The following is a 16,793-nucleotide window of genomic DNA, read 5'->3' as shown; positions in this document are numbered from 1 at the left end:
AAGAAAATCTTAGGACCACTTAGACATTAGGTTTTTTTAATCGTGTAACCAGTTGATCTAGGTTCAGTCTTAGACTAGTAACAATACTCACATTTTCCTAGATTTATTATAGCAGTTACTTTTGTGGTGATTTCATTTATCTTAAGAAAAAGAATCATAAAAGCGAGTACGTGTATGTATGTACTGTGTTTCATAAAAAAAGAGGAAAAACTATAAAAAATCTAGAGAATTAAAACCTTATGGAAAAATTTGTTATAGGGCCCTTGGAAAACAAAGGATTACATAGCATAAATTTCCTTCGAATCCTTATAGAATGCATAAAGATGAGAACTTTGGATAAAACGAGATGTTTGAACTTCGAACCTATGGAAACTTTAATTTAGAAGCTCTATTGGAAACGTTCTGTATTTTGAATTCCCCGTAGATTGCAAGTTTTGTGTAACTCTGATTGTGTGTTTTTATTATTAGCGTGCTATTTCTATTATGAATCGTCCCAATTGCTGGCCAACTCGATTTTTTTTGGAATCACAGTGTGACATGGCGCTCCAGTGACGCGTTCCTGATCTCCCATTGGTCCGCCACTATCAGCGTGGCAGACCTTGTCCAGCGTACACTGACGAGCCGGGCCACAGTACCACCGCCCCCACCCGTCATCGACTGATCTCGCATGTACCCACCTGCCCCGCATCTCTCTTCCCTCACTCGCCCGCTCCGTCTTCACCACTTCCTCCTCGCCGACGATCTCGCGGAGCAGCGGCGCAGATGGCGAGTGACGGCGCGGCGGCCACGCCGGCGAAGGTGACCCCGAAGAAGGCCAATCTCCTCGACCCGCACTCCATCAAGCACCTCCTCGACGAAACCATCTCCGATGTACGGCGCTTCACCCTAAACCCTAGTCCCTCCTTCCTCTTTCTCGCTCCTTTTCGATCGCTCCTCTCACTTGGTTCCTTTAGAATTCCCATCTGACGAGGTGGTTCCGTGGTGCGTGCAGGTCGTGAAGAGCAAGGGGTACACGGAGGACACGCGGCTGGGCAACTTGAAGCTGGGGATCGGGGCGGCCGTGATCGCCGTCGCCCTACTCGCACAGTTCTACCCGAAGAAGTTCCCACAGAACCGCGAGTTCCTCCTCGGCTGCATCGCGTTATATCCTTTTCTTCGCTCGGTTTGCCCGCTCTTTTGCTGATGGATCGGCGCTAGATCTGATTTCGGTTGAGAATCGTGTGGAATTGTTGATTTTCGCTGTTGGTCCTTGACTTGGATGGGTCGATACGTATGTGGTGTTGAATGTGGTGCTGCTGATCCTTAGCTACACCAAGGAGAAGGATGCCATCCTCTTCACCCACCCTCCTATGGTTAGTCACCATCTCCGCCTGTTGCTCTTGAATTCCATGTGTAGATGTTATATGCTATCCATTCTACTTTCTTCATGACTGTACTGTATCAGAATGAAACTTAGAATTTTGATTTTCAGTTTGGGTATCTGCATCAGTTAGATATGGTTGATCATGGGTAGGAAGAAATTCTGATACTGACATTAGTAGGAAGTTCCTGTCTATGTTCCATCTTAAAGTTCTGACTTGAGGTGGTTGTGTTTTTTCTAAAAAAATCATCTGAAGAAGTTGCTTGTTGAAGAAAGTGTTGAATAATGTTATATTTAACCAACTGAAGCGGCTGTTCTTCAATCAAGTATCCATGCAGGGGAAGTCATTTGCCCATGCTGAACAATGTTAAGGAGTTTTCACCTGTTGCAAATTTTGATGACACAGATTACTGCTATCTTATTTGCAATCACACTGGAAGTTTCTGGATTTTTAAAGTTGTGATATGTTTCCTAAATCCACTTTATGAACATTTTTGTTGTCATTGGAGTAGCTTTTTCCCATGCTTGTTGAACATTGGACAACTTGACTTCTATTCTTTATCCTTCTCTTAGGGAGCAAATGTGCAGCTGTGTATTTTGCTTCCTCATTGCTCAACACATGCCTTCGATTTTGAACTTTTCAGTCCAAGTCACAGTGATACCCTATACGAATTAGTTGTGATCTGGAGTGATACCCTAATACTCTACGCTGAGTAGTTGCAATATTGTGCACTACTTTTACTTGAATGCAAAACTACTTTATTCAGCCACGACTTGCATGATACTATAAATATTGTCAATTTAGAAGAAAGGAAACCAAGGGTGTTTATATAGATGATTTGGCTATTTTGCTTCCAGAATTTTGACCATAAGTTCAAATTTGCTCTGCTATCCAGTCCTTATAGTCACTAAAGCATATGTTTCATAAAGCAGCACTTGTTATTTGCCCAACAATTCCTTTTGGTGTTTGTGTTGCCTTCAAGATGGATGTAGTAGTGAATGCCCCGCTTATTAGATAGTGAAGTGATCTTATTTTGAACTATGGAGAATTGTGATTGCCAGTTTCTTGAGATGTCTGTTCTTGTTCAGTATTTGTCATAATGACACGATGTGTATACCTTTGCTAACTTATTATTTTCTCCCAGGGTTCTTTCAACAGCACCGGCCTCATCATTTCTTCTAAGCTGCCAAGGTTCTCGGACATGTACACTCTCACAATAGCCAGTGCGGACCCGCAGTCTATCTCTGCAAATAAGCCAGTCCATTTTACTAAGAGCGTGACAAAGTGGTATGTATTAAATAGCATTCAGTTGAGAATTTTAATTTTTTGACACTGAAGATGTAATTCTTTTTTAAATCTGGATTATAGTGAGGCATGTCTTTCTAGTTATATTTTAAATCTGACTGAAATGCTTACTATCCAGAGTGCTATCAACTGACGCATCTGTCCTACTTTAAGATAATCTAATTAAGTAGCTCACGCATGGCTGCTACAAACTATATTTTTTGTATGATGTACCCAAATTCCTTTGCAATTCCATAGTATATTAGGTGTTAATTGAAAATCATAGTGGTTGCTTTCTGGGTCTTATTCCCTTACATGAGAAAACACGCAAGCTCTAGTGCATACAGATATCTTATTGTTTGAACTTGTGTTCTAGTTTTCCTGAAATGCAGTTTGCCAGTTTTTATTGTATGTCACTGCGTAAAACCCTATTAGAACATCCTTGTGACATACTCCCTCCTTCCCAAAATAAGTGCATTTCTAGTTTTATCCTATGTCAGGCCATCTTAAATTTTTTCAAAAAATTACCTATATTTATGACACCCCATAAGTATCATTAGATTCATCGTGATATATATTTTCATAATGCATTTATTTGGTGTCATAAATATTGACACTCTTCTTATAAACTAAATCAAACCTAAGATAGTTTGACTTAGGACAAAGCTAGAAGTAAGTAGTAGCTATTTCCTATTTCCTTTTCTCCTGAATCTTCATTTGCACACATACTAACAGTATTCCTTTGGCAGGTTTACTAAGGAAGGGGTTCTTGTGGAAGGTCTATTCTGGAAGGATGTTGAGAAGCTGATTGATGACTACAACAGCGAGCGCAAGAGTAAATGAATCGGTAGCTCGAGTCTCTGACCATCCAGAGAGACATTGATTGTCTAGGGAAACCCCTCTTATGGAAGAGAGCTTAGCGTAATCTAAACAGATTTTTGCATACTGTACTGGTTGATCAGTGAATGAATACCGTTCAAGACATAAAACCTTGGTTCTGTGTTTTGTGCCGCGTCTATCCCAGTAACTATCTGGCACCTCTATATTCTATAGAACCGTGGTGTGGGCGTGCAACCGGTTCGTCTGCTGCCCTTGTGCTCAGCATTTTTCAGAGAGGAATGAAAACCGTTGTATCACGTATTTCCATTCTGCGACTTTACGCAAGTTGTAAGCGAACACAATACAAATCCGTATGCCTAAAGATCATGCACGAGCAACTGCTAGTGTGGAATAAGGTCACAGCTATGATAGTGTAAGCGAGCATTTTCTTTGGTAAACGTCCAAGTGTCAAACACAAGTAGTTCCAACATTATTTTATTATGCTTTCAGAAACAAGAAAAGCCGCGCAAGGGTTTGGAGAATCTCAAGATGCTTCTCGAAGTTTTTCTAGTGTGAACTTTTGCTAATTGCTGTACATCATACACAGAACTTCAAAATGCTCCTTTGCCTTTTGACTTCCACCATGGAGGATCAGTACCGATCTGACTGCGTAACGATAGCTTCAACCCGATCTATTGAAGCATGCAGCCGCCCATAGTCCATACTGAAGGCAGGTTCTCCTGTGCCAACAGCCCTGCGTAGAGCAAAGATGACAACCACAGTTGAGTTACGGTCTTGAATCGAAAAAAGAAAAATGTTCGTGAGTTCAAATTGCCCTCATGTAGTAGGTTTTCGATGGATATGAGTCTAGGATCCTGCACGAATGTTTCTAACGTTCAAGCAATTTTAGTGTTAGTATTGACTCAGACTCACCCATGAATCTCAGGAAGCACATATTCAGCTCTCCATCCAATCCTCAAATCAAACCCTGGGAACATGCTGATTTTAGACTTGTTTCTTATCTGAGAGACACCATCTCCCCCAAGACAAGTAGAAAGCTTCCATTTCCATCCAGTTGCATTCAGATGAAAATTATGACCGATGCCAACCTGTGAAACCCATGCTGTTAGAAATTTCATGCACTATCAGTGCCCCAAAAGGAACTTCTAAATTCAAAACGATTAAGCCTTTCTGGGTTTGGCCATGTTGATCATGGATGGCATGGCAGCCTGGTGCAATTTTTCTACCTTTATGGCATCTATATTAGAAGCTGATGATTACTGCACACCTTTCCTAGGAAAATGGTATATACTCTGTTCCTAATGTAGCATGGCAATTTCAGGACCATTTACAATTACCAATTTTCTGCTACGATAAATAACTAAGCATGTAACCCTTAATCATCAAATCACACATAGGGATAACTAGCATATCAACTAAATTGTGCTCTCAACCCTCATTTGCTCATGGAAATGTTAAATAACAAAAGAGAAAGATAATAGACATCTACACAGTATTCCAAGGAGCAGTTTGTAAAGAATATGCAACCAAAGTTGGCGCATATACAAGAGGCAGCTTGCATTTTGTACAGATAATAATTATTCTTTGCTGGGGTGTATTGAGATATTTTCTTCAACATTATGCTATCAGAATCAAGGCAGCAAAAACATAAGAATACTTTTACCGGTCTTTTTATTTCTAACTTCTACTTGCATAAATTCCATGCGTTCACTTAAGCATCAAATGCATAATTTTTAGTCACATTGACCAATTAAGATTGGTAGCCCCACCATCAGATGCATGTTTCATGGCCTATATCTATCAATAATATAAAGTAGCTAGCTGCTGTTTGCATAAAATGATTTCCCAACTAGGTAACCGTACTTTCTGTCACAGAACACTGTTCCAATTAACAGGATTCTGCAGAAGAACAGAACCTGTAGATTTAGAAACTTTGTAACTGGTATCTTCTTGGAAAGCAGCTGTATGTCACCGCTGATGGGCTTGTACTGGAATTTCCACTTCCGTTCGTAATCTAGAGGCTTCAGTACTACCTTCGCCTCAAAATCATTCACCTCAAGATTGTAGAACTGCAAAGACAATATATCATCACATTTAGACATTATGAAGCAGCAGAAACGATTAAACCAGAATAGTAAAAATCACTATGGGGACATAACTCTAAGATTTCCAGATCAGTAACATTTTTGTCGATGTGTAAGGGAAGGCAAATTCATGAAAATACTATTTCAAACGCACAGTCATTGCGAGGGTTTAACATTTCCGAAGCCAAGGGAGCTTGCGGGGATCAATTTTACTACCAGAGGGAAACGATTGGACGGAACGAACAAACAAATCTACGTGTGACGAAAATTCATACCCAGCAATTTAGGGTTTATGACGAGGTTTAGGATTTAGCATGGATCGAGATGAGACCTCGAGGTTGAGGCCGACGCGGAGGCCCTGGAGCTCCTTGCGGAACTTGAAGTGCAGCTCCGCCGGCACCACGTTGATCTGGTACAGCTCGTCCAGCGTCGTCGGACCCTCGCCGACCCCGCCTTCCGCTCCAACGCCGCTGCTGGAGCTCGAGGCCATCTTCACGGAGAGAGAGGGGAACTTCCTTTATTTCTCTTTCGGCGGTGGATTTGGGCGGCGCGGCGACGGCCCGGCCTCTCGGGGCACGATGGAACGGAGCGGCCGGCCCCACGCCACCCGGCCGTAATCTAGTTGGGTGTTTTGGTGATTTTCACATCGCACCTTCATATTCTTTAGATTCAGCGTGTAGGGACGTTGCGTCTGTTTGAAATGTGAGCAGGAAGCTGGGGGCGGAGCCAGAATTTCGATTCTGGGCGTCAGGTGAAATTATCCGTAGCGTATGTGTGTTGAACTATCTATATCGTGGTAATACTTACAGCCTCATCTAGCTTCGTTACTACTATTTATGCTTGTATTCATCAGCTGTATTATCAAACTTAGAGGCTTTGGCATAGCTCCAACTCTAGAAAATTCGTGGAGTTCTTGGAGCACCTCGTACCCAGCTCCATAAATTCTTGAAGCTAGAGTTATAAATAAATTAAGAGTCTTTTGTTGAGTCATTATACTTTTATTTTAGATTTAAAATAAAAATATAAAATATTTTACAAACTTCAGCTCCAGCATGGAAGCTCCATGCTAAACAAGCCCAAAAACTCATAGACCGAACTGATAAGAACGCGGTGATTAGTTAGACCTTCACTAATTTCCTTTTTCCCATTCACTGAATATTGCCATATATTAGCTCAAAATCTACAACCTTGGGAGGGACCATGGTCCCCTACTAGCCACCCCTGGCAAGAAGCATTTTGTATATTGATTTCATCGAAGATAGTTTGTAAGAACTTGAACCAAATTGTTATTTGGATGTTAAAGAAGCTACTTTTTTAAGCAATTTTTGAAAGATGATAAGTTCATTCTATTCATATGAGGTAGCTGTTTAACTAATTTATTTTGATCTTATCGATAAGTGGAAAGTAGGGGATGATAATAGGACTATATTTTAGGAGGATAGTTGGTTTAGGAATTTTAATCTTGTTGTTCAATTCAGACACCGGTATATTGTTCGAAATGAGACATTGTTGATCAAATATAGGATGGTGCTGGTTAAAACCGAGGTCGGTCTCCCAAAGAGCCGTACTTCAATAGGAAGAGTCTGTACATATTGCAATGCATTTTACTTATTGTATTATTTGAAAATATAACTCAACTAGACCACACTCAGTGCAGTCTCCTTACTCAATTCTAAACTTTAGGGGCTGTCACCTCTCATTCACATATTCTGTTGTGTGAGGTTTGAATATGCACCCTCTAGAGTGCATGTTTTCCTGATAATAGAAACCAACCTCATAACAATCCTAGTGAGAGAAGAAATGTGGAGGTAAATCCTACTTATTTTGCAAAGAAAAATTTGTTAATAGCTTTTTTTATGATGCGTTGCAATCTTTTATGTGAGTGATCATCTCGATAATTTTTAGTAAATAATTGGAAACTTACTCTAGTTCAATTATGGATTGACAACAATAAGAATAAAGTGTTAAATTCTGTAGATGCTATGCTTTGTTGTATTTTATGAAAATTGCAACAGTCCGTGTGTTTTTAGGAGGGAAGCTGAGAGGATCAGGTTCTGTGCTTAGTCGTCAAGATGTTGACAAAATGGTTCTCACTGCTCAAGCCGATCAAACACGCAAGAATATTTACCAATGCATCTATCCATGTAGGAGAGAGAAATCGTACCATCAAGGATCTTAGGATCAACTCTATTTTACGTCAAATTCTCAACTTCAGGAGCTTTTTATGGGAGCGCTGTGGTAGCGTCAACATCGACGGCAACTCATCTTAGTTGGGTGGATTGTTAGTGATCAATATGATGAGATGGGTTCAGAATCTTAATAAATTTAGGTGGACGCTTCTCAGACACACTTAAGTTCAAATATTATAAATTTGTATTGTACTTTTTTTAAATAAAGTGGGGTTAATATTTTCTCTAAGACAAAGAAATTCATGATCTCTTTTTTTCTATTGAGTTTTTGTTGGTATGAAAAATTATCTAATTTTTCTTTTTTTAAGGATCATCCAGTTTCCGGGAAAAAGAAAATTTATGAGAAATAATGTCTAAACCAAATTTAAAGAAGTCTGTATATTTTTAATTGGACTCGTGTTGATCTGTCCGTGCATCAAGAATCGCGTTCGCCGTGTTTCTTCAAACATGATCTCGCATTTGCTGAAAAATAGCGCCCGGCTTCGCTTGTGGTTTCCACCGGAAAACCCTGCTCGTTCAGTCCTCCCCCTCCAACGCGCACTCTCCCCTGACATATGCCTCTTCCCCGCGCCCTGAGTCCATGACCTCCTTCTCCTCCGCCGCCGCCGCCGCCTCGTACACGCCCCGCCGCCCCGGCCTCCGCATTCCCCGATGTTCCTCCTCCACAACACCTTCCTGCTCGTCCGCATCCGCCTCCCTCCTCACCACCCCCTCCGCCTCCTCCACTACTCCTTCAGCCCCAACGCCCACCTGCCGCCGCAACATCCTTCCACGGTCCCGGCCCCGGCCCCGCCGCAAGCCACCGAGCTTTGGATCGCCAAAGCGCTCGCATCAGCGGCCCTCCTCCGGCCGCACCGCCTCCCTGCCTTCCGCGTCCTCGATCCCTCTCCGTTCGCCGCCGCGGCCGCGGTCCGCCTCGCGCCGTGCGCCGCCGCCGCGCTGTGCATCTTCTCCTGTCTGCACTCCCCGCCGCTCTCCCTACCCCCTTCTGAGCACTCCTACCGTCACGTCATCTCGTTGCTGTGCCGGTCTGGCCGCCACAGCGACGCCCTTAAGCTGTTCGACCAAATGATGGGCCAGTCGGGGTACTTCCCCGATGCGGGATTCTTCTCGTTCGTAGCAGGATCCTGCACCAATGCCGGCCATCTTGATGCCGCAGCAACTTTGCTCGCTAAGGGCTCCCAGTTTGGTTGCCACATCGAGCCGTATGCATATAACAAGGTCATGAACTCATTTATTGCACACGGCCGCACGCAGGATGCTGTTGCTTTGTTTGAGAATTGGATTCAAGAGGGGCTGTATTCTCCGGATGTCTGGAGTTTTAATGTCGTCATTAAGGGGGTGTGTCGGGTAGGGAATGTCCAAAAGGCACTCCAGTTGGTTGAAAGGATGGATGAGTTTGGGTGTTCACCAGATACCATCACACACAATATTCTTGTTGATGGGCTATGCAGGGTTAAGGAGGTGAACAAGGGCCGTGAGGTATTGAGGAGGCTCCAAAGGGATGGTGTTTGCATGCCCAATGTAGTGACATACACCTCAGTGATCTCAGGTTATTGTAAGACTGGCAGGATGGAGGATGCTCTGGCAGTATACAATGACATGCTTGAATATGGGACAAGACCCAACACGATCACATACAATGTGCTTATTAATGGATATGGAAAGACTGGAGATATTGAATCTGCATTGGGAATGTATCAACAGCTTATGCTCCATGGCTGCCCCCCTGATGTTGTGACATTTAGTTCGTTGATTGATGGATATTGTCGGTGTGGACAGCTTGATGGTGCATTGAGGGTTTGGAAGGATATGGTTCAGTATCATATCCAACCAAATCTGTACACTTTCTCTATCATGATACACTCACTTTGTAAGCAGAGTAGATCAGAGGAAGCTCTTAGTCTTCTGAGAGAATTGAACATGCGGGAAGACATTGCTCCACGAACTTTCATATATAACCCTGTGATTGATATACTGTGCAAGGGAGGAAAGGTGGATGAAGCAAACTTGATCCTATTGGATATGGAAGATAAAGGGTGTCATCCTGACAAGTATACGTATACTATTCTAATAATTGGGCACTGTATGAAAGGTAGGATATCAGAAGCAATCACCCTTTTCCACAAAATGGTGGAGACTGGGTGTTACCCTGATGCTATTACGGTTAATTCTTTTATTAGTTGTCTTTTGAAGGCTGGGATGCCTAATGAGGTGGATCGCATAATGCTTATTGCTTCAGGACATGCTTCATCTAGTCAGAAAGTTTGTTCTCTCCAGAGCCAAAGACTAGATATTTCAATTGCTGTATAGTTGAATCATACTAAAATAAAGAATGCGGGGAAGAGCACCTTAACTGTATCAGGTGCTTATTGCATCGTAGAACTGGGACTTATCTTGATGAGAGCAACAGGCTCCGGTGAGTTTTTTTTTTATCAGTTGCCTCCTGCATCATAACTGTGCTAGTTAGTAAATTTTGTTTTTTGAACTACCTCTATCACTCTGATTCTGTAAGCTGCGTTAGATATGCACACTTTACTGCCTCGGTCATAATGTCACTATTTCTAAATTAAAGACCTAATTGACATGTTTCCTTCTTATTCTGTTAACGTGCCTCATCCTGTGAATCCCACATTCTCAGTTGAGTTTTGTTCAATTTATTCAATGAAACAAAATTGTTGTTTCGCAGGACATTCATCTGAAAGAAACTCAAGTGTAAATATTGAGATCTTGGTTGCACCAAGGCTACCTAATTATCGAGAAAGTAATCAAACCAAGTTCATTCTGAGTAAGAATGGAAAGGTTAAGCTATTTGGTGCACTGCGCATTCAGTGGATTGATTTGGTGAGTCTCATCAAGAGGAGTCAAACGAGTGTCCATAGTGCTGCTCTGCTGCAGTGATGCTACAAAACTTGCATACATGATGCTTGACACACTCCTGTAAGCATTATATCTGAGCATAATCTCTGTCAGTCACTTTGGGCATTTTGCCAAGATTCAAGAGCAGCTATGATCAGGAGATTTTTAACCGAATAAAATTGAACTAGCAGTTGACGACTCAATGTTTGAAAGATTGTATGGAACTAAAGTTACTCCCTAGCAGAGCTACTTCAGTTAAATCCTTTCTTCAGTTGAAGATTATGCTTGAAGAATTGGATGGAAGTGATTTACTCTCTAGCAGAGGTACTTCAGTTGTATTATTTCTTCTCTGTGTATTGTTCATCCTCATATAGATTCTTTTTAGGAAAGAGTATGCACAAGCCTACAGTGGCATCGTACACAATTTTTGCTAGATATGTCTACACAAGCCTGAGTATACGGTTTTTCCGCTGCAATTTTTAAACTTGCCTTTGAGGTGCTGAGTAGTTTCTAGTTTTACTAGCATAATCAGTCTGTTGAGGAGCTGGAATCAGTTAAGCCATGGAAGGATTTCGGTCTCTTCATGAAAGTTCCACATTGGCTTGTCTGCTAGGCCTCAAATATCACGCATTTTGGGAGGACTTCAGTTTGTTCCAGCATTAAAATTAAGTTTAAGCTGTCCAAAAGAAGTCCATGTTAAGGTGGTAAAGTTATTCATAATTTCAATTACTAACTCAAGACATTCCCCATCTTTTTCTGAAGTCCAAGTTAAGGTGGTCGTAAGTCATAATTTCAATTGCTAAGTCGAGACATTTCCCATCCTTTTTCTGTTTTCACCACTTAAGGGATATCCTTGAGCACTACTTTTGACTGTACAAGGCATAGTCACAGAATTTGGGATAGATGTCGCGTTCCCAAATCCAGGGTCAGGATGTAGCAGGGTTGATGCCCCATTTCTGCCTGGGTCACCACTCCGCAGCAGCAGGAGCATGTGTGCCGTACATAGAAACAGGGGAAAGGAGGGAGGGTGGGATGATGTGGGTTTGTTTTGCTGAGATGTGGGACGACGGCCAGCGGCTGATAGGACCACACGACTTAGGGAGCAGCAACAGCCAACGCAAAATAAAAATGTCTCCAACAAAACTTAGGGCACAAAATGGAAGAGGACACCATGGGCAATCAATTTTACTACTGCCTGCTGCGAGATGTTGGCTAGCAGTGGTTGATTTGTGGATTTCAGAGGTGGGTTGCCTGAGAGGAGAGAGAAAGCGAGAAGCAAGGCAGGACCGCAGGAGGCGGCTGCATGCGTGACTATTTTAGGGTTACATTAGGTGGGGTAGTTGGCTGGATGGGCCGGATGAATTTACTTCTTTTTTTTTTAACTTTTTTTACTTTGTATTGAACCTCTATAACTATAACTACTTATGCATGACATATCATATAGACACCTGCTACCCACAGGCCGGTCGACCTTGACCCAGATTTCTAGTGACCATGGACCATGGTACAAGGTGTACACATTTAGCAATTTTGTTGATAATTCGTGAAAATTGCAATTTTGTTTGTTGAGTTATAATACATAGCAGGTGAGTAACATTGGAATAGGGATGTTCTATGCTTCTGTGCACTTAGTCGGTTTGTCCTCTTTTTCTTTTTCTCGAACACGCAGGAGAGCTGCGCATCAATATAATAAGAAGAAATAGTCGGTTAGTCCTCTTGCTTGTTATGTGTCTCCCTTTTTATTAAAGAAGCAAATGAGTGGCAGTGAAAGGCTCATATCAGCTGGTCTGTAAATGATATTCAGTGCGGCATACAATCATATGATGGTGCCAGCATGCATTTGTTTCTGACTTGAAGATGAAAGTAGGTTGCAAGAACAGTGTTATTGAACATGAGTCTACTCTATTCTCTCATTCATGCTATCAGCATCTGGTTGATTCTCCATGGATGTTGTCAAGAATTGCCATCACCCCAATGATGAAAGCTTGGTCATATCCTGACTGCACTTCCACGTGGTAGAAGTCCTTGCCTCCTATCAGTTCTTTCCTACCCATCTGCAGACAGATACCATGCGTTAGATCTCAATCCCTGGTGCTCGAATGTTGGTGGCATGAATGCAATGCTGACAATACACTTCTACACTTTCATATAGACAAGTGCATGCAGATTTAGATAACAGAGTAGCAATATCGCTTGAGATGATTAAGCACTTTTCTTAGTCCAACATGATGACTGTAGATATGTAGAATATATTTCGTTTTTTCTGTTGTCATGGAATAATTCTTGTTAACCATGATCTGGATTAGTTTATGTATGCCTTAATCAATTCAGTGACAATAAAAGGAATGTCTGAAAGATAATTTACTACAAAAGCTGAGGTAAGAGTATGCAACTATAATGGTACGGATGGCATACCTGGGCTACTATTTTTCTGGTGCAATCAACTATTGTACAGTCTCTATCTGCAAAAGATCCACCAATTTCGAAATCCCAATTTTTGCAGTGCCTCTTGGGTTCAATATGAATTCTAATTGGAGCACCTTGTGCTATGCATGATTTCGGATCAGTTAGGCTGAAGACCAACTTGTCTTTTCCTTGGTAATCCATCGAGTATCCATTCCATTTGTTCCTAGTGCTTAGAGCCTGGACAATTCCTCCCTGCGGTGTAGAGTATTAATAATGTGAACATCAAAGAAACATAGGAAGTGAAGGTATTGTAGGACAAATAGTTGTGTTTCTTTTTCGCAGTTATGTTTCCTCCATTTCTCAAGAAAAGTATATGAAGTTCTCGAATCCTTCTCACTATTTTCTTCTTGAAGAGCTAGTCTCCCTATTGTAAATGGGAGCTGGAACATAAAGCTGTTCCCACATCTAAAATTTAAGAGCTAGCCAGTGCGAGAGAAGTATGAAATGACGTCATAGAATTAGATCAACATAATATTGGTTCTTCTTCACCATCTTAGTTCAAGTGAAGCACTGAAAATCAAGAAAGCATGCATCATATTTTGAAGTTATGATCCATTACCTTTTTAGAGATGAATAGTATTGGTTCTCCTTCACCATCTTTGACCATAATCTCTCCCTTGGATCCAAGTATTCCACAACCATCTACGATGAAGACAACATTATGACTGAGGTCAGTAACAACAAAACCACCACCATTCACTACAATGGGTCGTCTCCTGATCATCAGCATTGTTGGATTGCCTGAGCAAAAAATCTTGCTAACTACAGGAATGCTGTTGTCCATTTTGCTTGATGGTTGATGCTGCTCACAAAGTGGAGGGAGAGATCTGTTGCTTGGATCTGAACCCCTGTTTCTGTTTGCCCACCTTGCCTCTAGCAAGTTCTGTGGCCAGCAGGCGAGTATTTATGTTGGGGCAAAAGACGATTGTTTCAAACAAGACAGTCTCCCAAGCTGAGAAGCAATGAGGAAAATCCAGTAGGTTGGTGTGGTTCAGAGTCTCTTTACTATGGAAAGTCACTGCAAGAACTTTTCTTGCAAGTTGGACAAAAGCCCTGCATAAAGCAATCCTGGAAAAAGAAAAATGGTTGAATATAGTTTGTCTAACTTTCATAAAGCAGCATCTTTCTGGTGGTGTTGCTCAGAAGTTTCTCCTTTGGCCATTGTATGTATCTCTTCTGTGAGTGCTTATTATGCATTCTAATAATTTCATTTGAAGTTGCAACACTGCCTTTGATTTTTTTTTGTTCATTTCAAACTTCTTAACGTCTCAAATATAGAGCGCATGGCACTATTAGATGATAATAATTTTACCAGAAGGCAGGAATATTTGTCACTGGTGCATTTCTTATTATGCAGACTTTTGTCTGAATGAAGTTAGCCTTGTGTAATCCATGTCCTTGCAATAGTATTTCTGGTGTCTGGGCTCTGGGCACAATGGCGCATGCTCTCTACATGCTACTATTATTTGTAATCCCAGGTGATTAATAACTTCCTTTTCTTTTTAATTGTTAAAGCTTTCATTTGCTCATGAATTCATATGTCATGAAATTTGGTAATCTCAAGAATTACATATACAGAACGGGTGGATTAGCATGGGAGCAGATAGATTTTGGGAGATCATCAGAAAGAAAAGAAGACGTTGGAGGAGAGGTAATGAAAACAGGCAACCTGATTTTGCTAGCCAATCCAATTTGGCAAAAGCTTGGCTGTGCAGGCTATTAACCTATTCAAGGAAAATGCCAAAGCTTTACCAACAACGAAATGAGCCTCGCATCTTGTTAGCATGTCGTTCATTGGTGCCTATAATCCTGTATTTTTGCGCGTTTTCAAGAGAATCTCTTTTTAGCCTGTCTCTTGAGTGCAACTATTAGAATTTAAAAGTGCAGGAATAGAAGCCCTTTTTGTGTGCTTTTCATTCAAAAAAAGTGCAAGCAATTGAATTCTGAAGTTTACTTAACCTAGGTTATTTTTTGGTTATTGCCATTCCACCGGTTGACTTTGGTATCCTATCTTTACAGCAAAAAATATTTTCACTATTGTTTGCATCATGTCCTTTTGTTGTCGCTAACTTTTTCCTTTTCTTTGTTTGAAGGACGATATCTCTTGGGTGTCCCTTTCATGCAATCAATCATGCTGGCCCGAGCCGTTGAATCTTAGGATCCTTGATTTCTGAGGCACTTTGCAAGAAAAAGCGCACTGCATTTTCTACTGTTGATGCGAATATCGATTGGGCTGAAAAGGATTGACTATATTACATCACTGGTGTTTTCTGGTGGCCTCTAAATGTTCGTGACCTCCATTTTTAGGCTAAAAGAATGCATTGATTAGCCTATATTGCTGTTCTTCACTGGTGATCAGTGAACTATTGATTTTGGGGAAGAATACGTGGTAATTCTTAACATTCTGTAAAGCCAGCCACTAATTCTACAGCATAATTTTGTAATTAATTTTTGTGTGTGCTAAGCTGCATGCCCTCCATATCCTGACATTGGTTAACAGGCTATGCCGTTGCAGTAGAGTCGATCAACCATTACCTAGAGCTGTGGCCTTTTGTTGCAACCTCTTACCTCCATGTTAGCTTTGGTACAAAGCGCCTAACCCTAAATGATTCTCTTACCTAACCCTACTGTTTATTCATGGCCAGGGAAAGCCGAACAGTGGCTCTGCCGGGGCATCGTCAACTATTTCTGGCAAGCGAAGCCGTAGCCAGTTAACAAGGGCGGGCGTGTTGACGTGCTGAGTGGCCACCAGAGGAATCGCCGGCGAGCCCTTCCGACCGAACCTTTGGGACTAAGCAACCAACTGCTAAAGGAAAACTTGACCGCATCTGTTCTCCGCGAAATTCAGTTTTTGCAGATGGAATCTGCGAGCACTGCTTTTGTTCTCCTCCTACCTTGACTATGGTAGATGAGCTACTGTTCGTCGCGGCGAAAACGCTGGCATGATCATTGGTCTGCTGCTGCGAAGTGGACGGAAGATTCAGAGAGTTTCGTGGAGACCGGGGTTACGCCTTTAGCTAGCCTTTGTTCCCTCCGAAGCCTTTTTGGTTGCACAAACAATGTGTGAGTGTGGTGATGATTGGCGCTCTGGGAAATGGGTTGTTGGTAAGGGCACCCGCAATAGTACAGAGAGCATGCTCTCTATAACATCAGCCACGTCACCTACAGAGAGTATAGTAGACTAATAGAGAGTATAGTAGACTAACCTCCAACAGATTTACTGTAACATTTATGGCTAAATTTTGGAGGGCTCCGCACAGCAAAAATTTTTTAACCCCATTCTGCCCCCTCTCCCCCACCAATCTTCCCTGAGCACTCCACGGCAAGTTAGGCCCGCTCACCTAGAAGTTTGTGCAGCGGCTCTCGCCACGTTAAGCGACACTTTTTTCTCTCTCTTAGTTTCCCTCTCCCCAAATGCTGACACGGAGCTCTTGTAGAGAGCTGACCTGGCCCGTTGCAGGTGCCCTGAGGATGCAAGCCAGTATTCAATGGTATTTTCTAGTCAGCTAATTAATTACGATAGCATGCTACTCTAGTTTATTTCTCCTTTCAAATTATTTACGCAGAATACTCTTCTGATTCATTTTATCAATTATCTAATGATTAAAATATATATAACTTGCATTTGTAGTTGCTGAGCAATGCGGTTTCCATCGGACAGTGATCTCCGGCATTTGCATTTCTTTGTGAAGAGGGGTAGGGGTGTGTGG

The 16,793-nt window shown here is 41.9% G+C and overlaps 4 protein-coding genes across 17 annotated transcripts; 2 read left to right on the top strand and 2 right to left on the bottom strand.

Moving 5' to 3' along the window:
• Window positions 1–674: 674 nt before the first annotated feature.
• Window positions 675–3,719, top strand: LOC112899118 (probable signal peptidase complex subunit 2). The gene is made up of 5 exons (XM_025967466.1): window positions 675–870; window positions 992–1,143; window positions 1,271–1,352; window positions 2,506–2,648; window positions 3,395–3,719. The coding sequence occupies exons 1-5, from the start codon at window positions 763–765 to the stop codon at window positions 3,486–3,488; spliced, it is 579 nt and encodes a 192-aa protein (XP_025823251.1). The 5' UTR covers window positions 675–762; the 3' UTR covers window positions 3,489–3,719.
• A 211-nt stretch (window positions 3,720–3,930) lies between these two features.
• On the bottom strand, window positions 3,931–6,177 carry LOC112899117. Its single transcript, XM_025967465.1, has 4 exons — window positions 5,901–6,177; window positions 5,402–5,554; window positions 4,398–4,573; window positions 3,931–4,218 (listed from the first exon to the last, which is right to left on the bottom strand). The coding sequence occupies exons 1-4, from the start codon at window positions 6,057–6,059 to the stop codon at window positions 4,116–4,118; spliced, it is 591 nt and encodes a 196-aa protein (XP_025823250.1). The 5' UTR covers window positions 6,060–6,177; the 3' UTR covers window positions 3,931–4,115.
• Window positions 6,178–8,270: 2,093 nt separating this feature from the next.
• LOC112899114 (pentatricopeptide repeat-containing protein At2g06000-like) lies at window positions 8,271–16,543 on the top strand. Of its 14 annotated transcripts, none has more exons than XM_025967460.1 (6): window positions 8,271–10,177; window positions 10,448–10,941; window positions 14,491–14,561; window positions 14,662–14,734; window positions 15,177–15,472; window positions 15,729–16,543. In XM_025967460.1, exon 1 carries the CDS (start codon window positions 8,410–8,412, stop codon window positions 10,069–10,071), a length of 1,662 nt encoding a protein of 553 aa, XP_025823245.1. In that variant the 5' UTR covers window positions 8,271–8,409; the 3' UTR covers window positions 10,072–10,177; window positions 10,448–10,941; window positions 14,491–14,561; window positions 14,662–14,734; window positions 15,177–15,472; window positions 15,729–16,543. The 14 variants fall into 14 exon arrangements, with proteins under 14 accessions (XP_025823245.1, XP_025823247.1, XP_025823241.1 ...); XM_025967462.1 differs by having other exon boundaries at window positions 10,448–10,602; window positions 15,729–16,542; XM_025967456.1 differs by lacking the exons at window positions 15,177–15,472; window positions 15,729–16,543 and adding exons at window positions 12,287–12,323; window positions 13,651–13,753 and having other exon boundaries at window positions 13,852–14,561; window positions 14,662–14,707.
• On the bottom strand, window positions 12,412–13,899 carry LOC112899116 (protein LURP-one-related 6). The gene is made up of 3 exons (XM_025967464.1): window positions 13,643–13,899; window positions 13,033–13,275; window positions 12,412–12,671 (listed from the first exon to the last, which is right to left on the bottom strand). The coding sequence occupies exons 1-3, from the start codon at window positions 13,865–13,867 to the stop codon at window positions 12,540–12,542; spliced, it is 600 nt and encodes a 199-aa protein (XP_025823249.1). The 5' UTR covers window positions 13,868–13,899; the 3' UTR covers window positions 12,412–12,539.
• Window positions 16,544–16,793: the final 250 nt, after the last annotated feature.

Source organism: Panicum hallii, chromosome 7 (genome assembly GCF_002211085.1).
Source record: "Panicum hallii strain FIL2 chromosome 7, PHallii_v3.1, whole genome shotgun sequence".
Taxonomy (NCBI): Eukaryota; Viridiplantae; Streptophyta; class Magnoliopsida; order Poales; family Poaceae; genus Panicum; species Panicum hallii.
The sequence above is the reverse complement of the archived record's forward strand: the minus strand, read 5'-3'. Positions and strand labels throughout refer to the sequence as shown.

Coding starts and splice junctions, on each gene's coding strand:
- LOC112899118 (XM_025967466.1), top strand. CDS start 763: ATGGCGAGTGACGGCGCGGCGGCCACGCCGGCGAAGGTGACCCCGAAG. Junction 871..991: donor TCGACGAAACCATCTCCGAT/GTACGGCGCTTC, acceptor TGGTGCGTGCAG/GTCGTGAAGAGCAAGGGGTA. Junction 2,649..3,394: donor ACTAAGAGCGTGACAAAGTG/GTATGTATTAAA, acceptor TTCCTTTGGCAG/GTTTACTAAGGAAGGGGTTC.
- LOC112899117 (XM_025967465.1), bottom strand. CDS start 6,059: ATGGCCTCGAGCTCCAGCAGCGGCGTTGGAGCGGAAGGCGGGGTCGGC. Junction 5,555..5,900: donor GCGTCGGCCTCAACCTCGAG/GTCTCATCTCGA, acceptor TTGTCTTTGCAG/TTCTACAATCTTGAGGTGAA. Junction 4,574..5,401: donor CAAAGTTTCTAAATCTACAG/GTTCTGTTCTTC, acceptor TGGGTTTCACAG/GTTGGCATCGGTCATAATTT.
- LOC112899114 (XM_025967461.1), top strand. CDS start 8,410: ATGTTCCTCCTCCACAACACCTTCCTGCTCGTCCGCATCCGCCTCCCT.
- LOC112899116 (XM_025967464.1), bottom strand. CDS start 13,867: ATGGACAACAGCATTCCTGTAGTTAGCAAGATTTTTTGCTCAGGCAAT. Junction 13,276..13,642: donor TACTATTCATCTCTAAAAAG/GTAATGGATCAT, acceptor TCTACACCGCAG/GGAGGAATTGTCCAGGCTCT. Junction 12,672..13,032: donor CCAGAAAAATAGTAGCCCAG/GTATGCCATCCG, acceptor ATCTGTCTGCAG/ATGGGTAGGAAAGAACTGAT.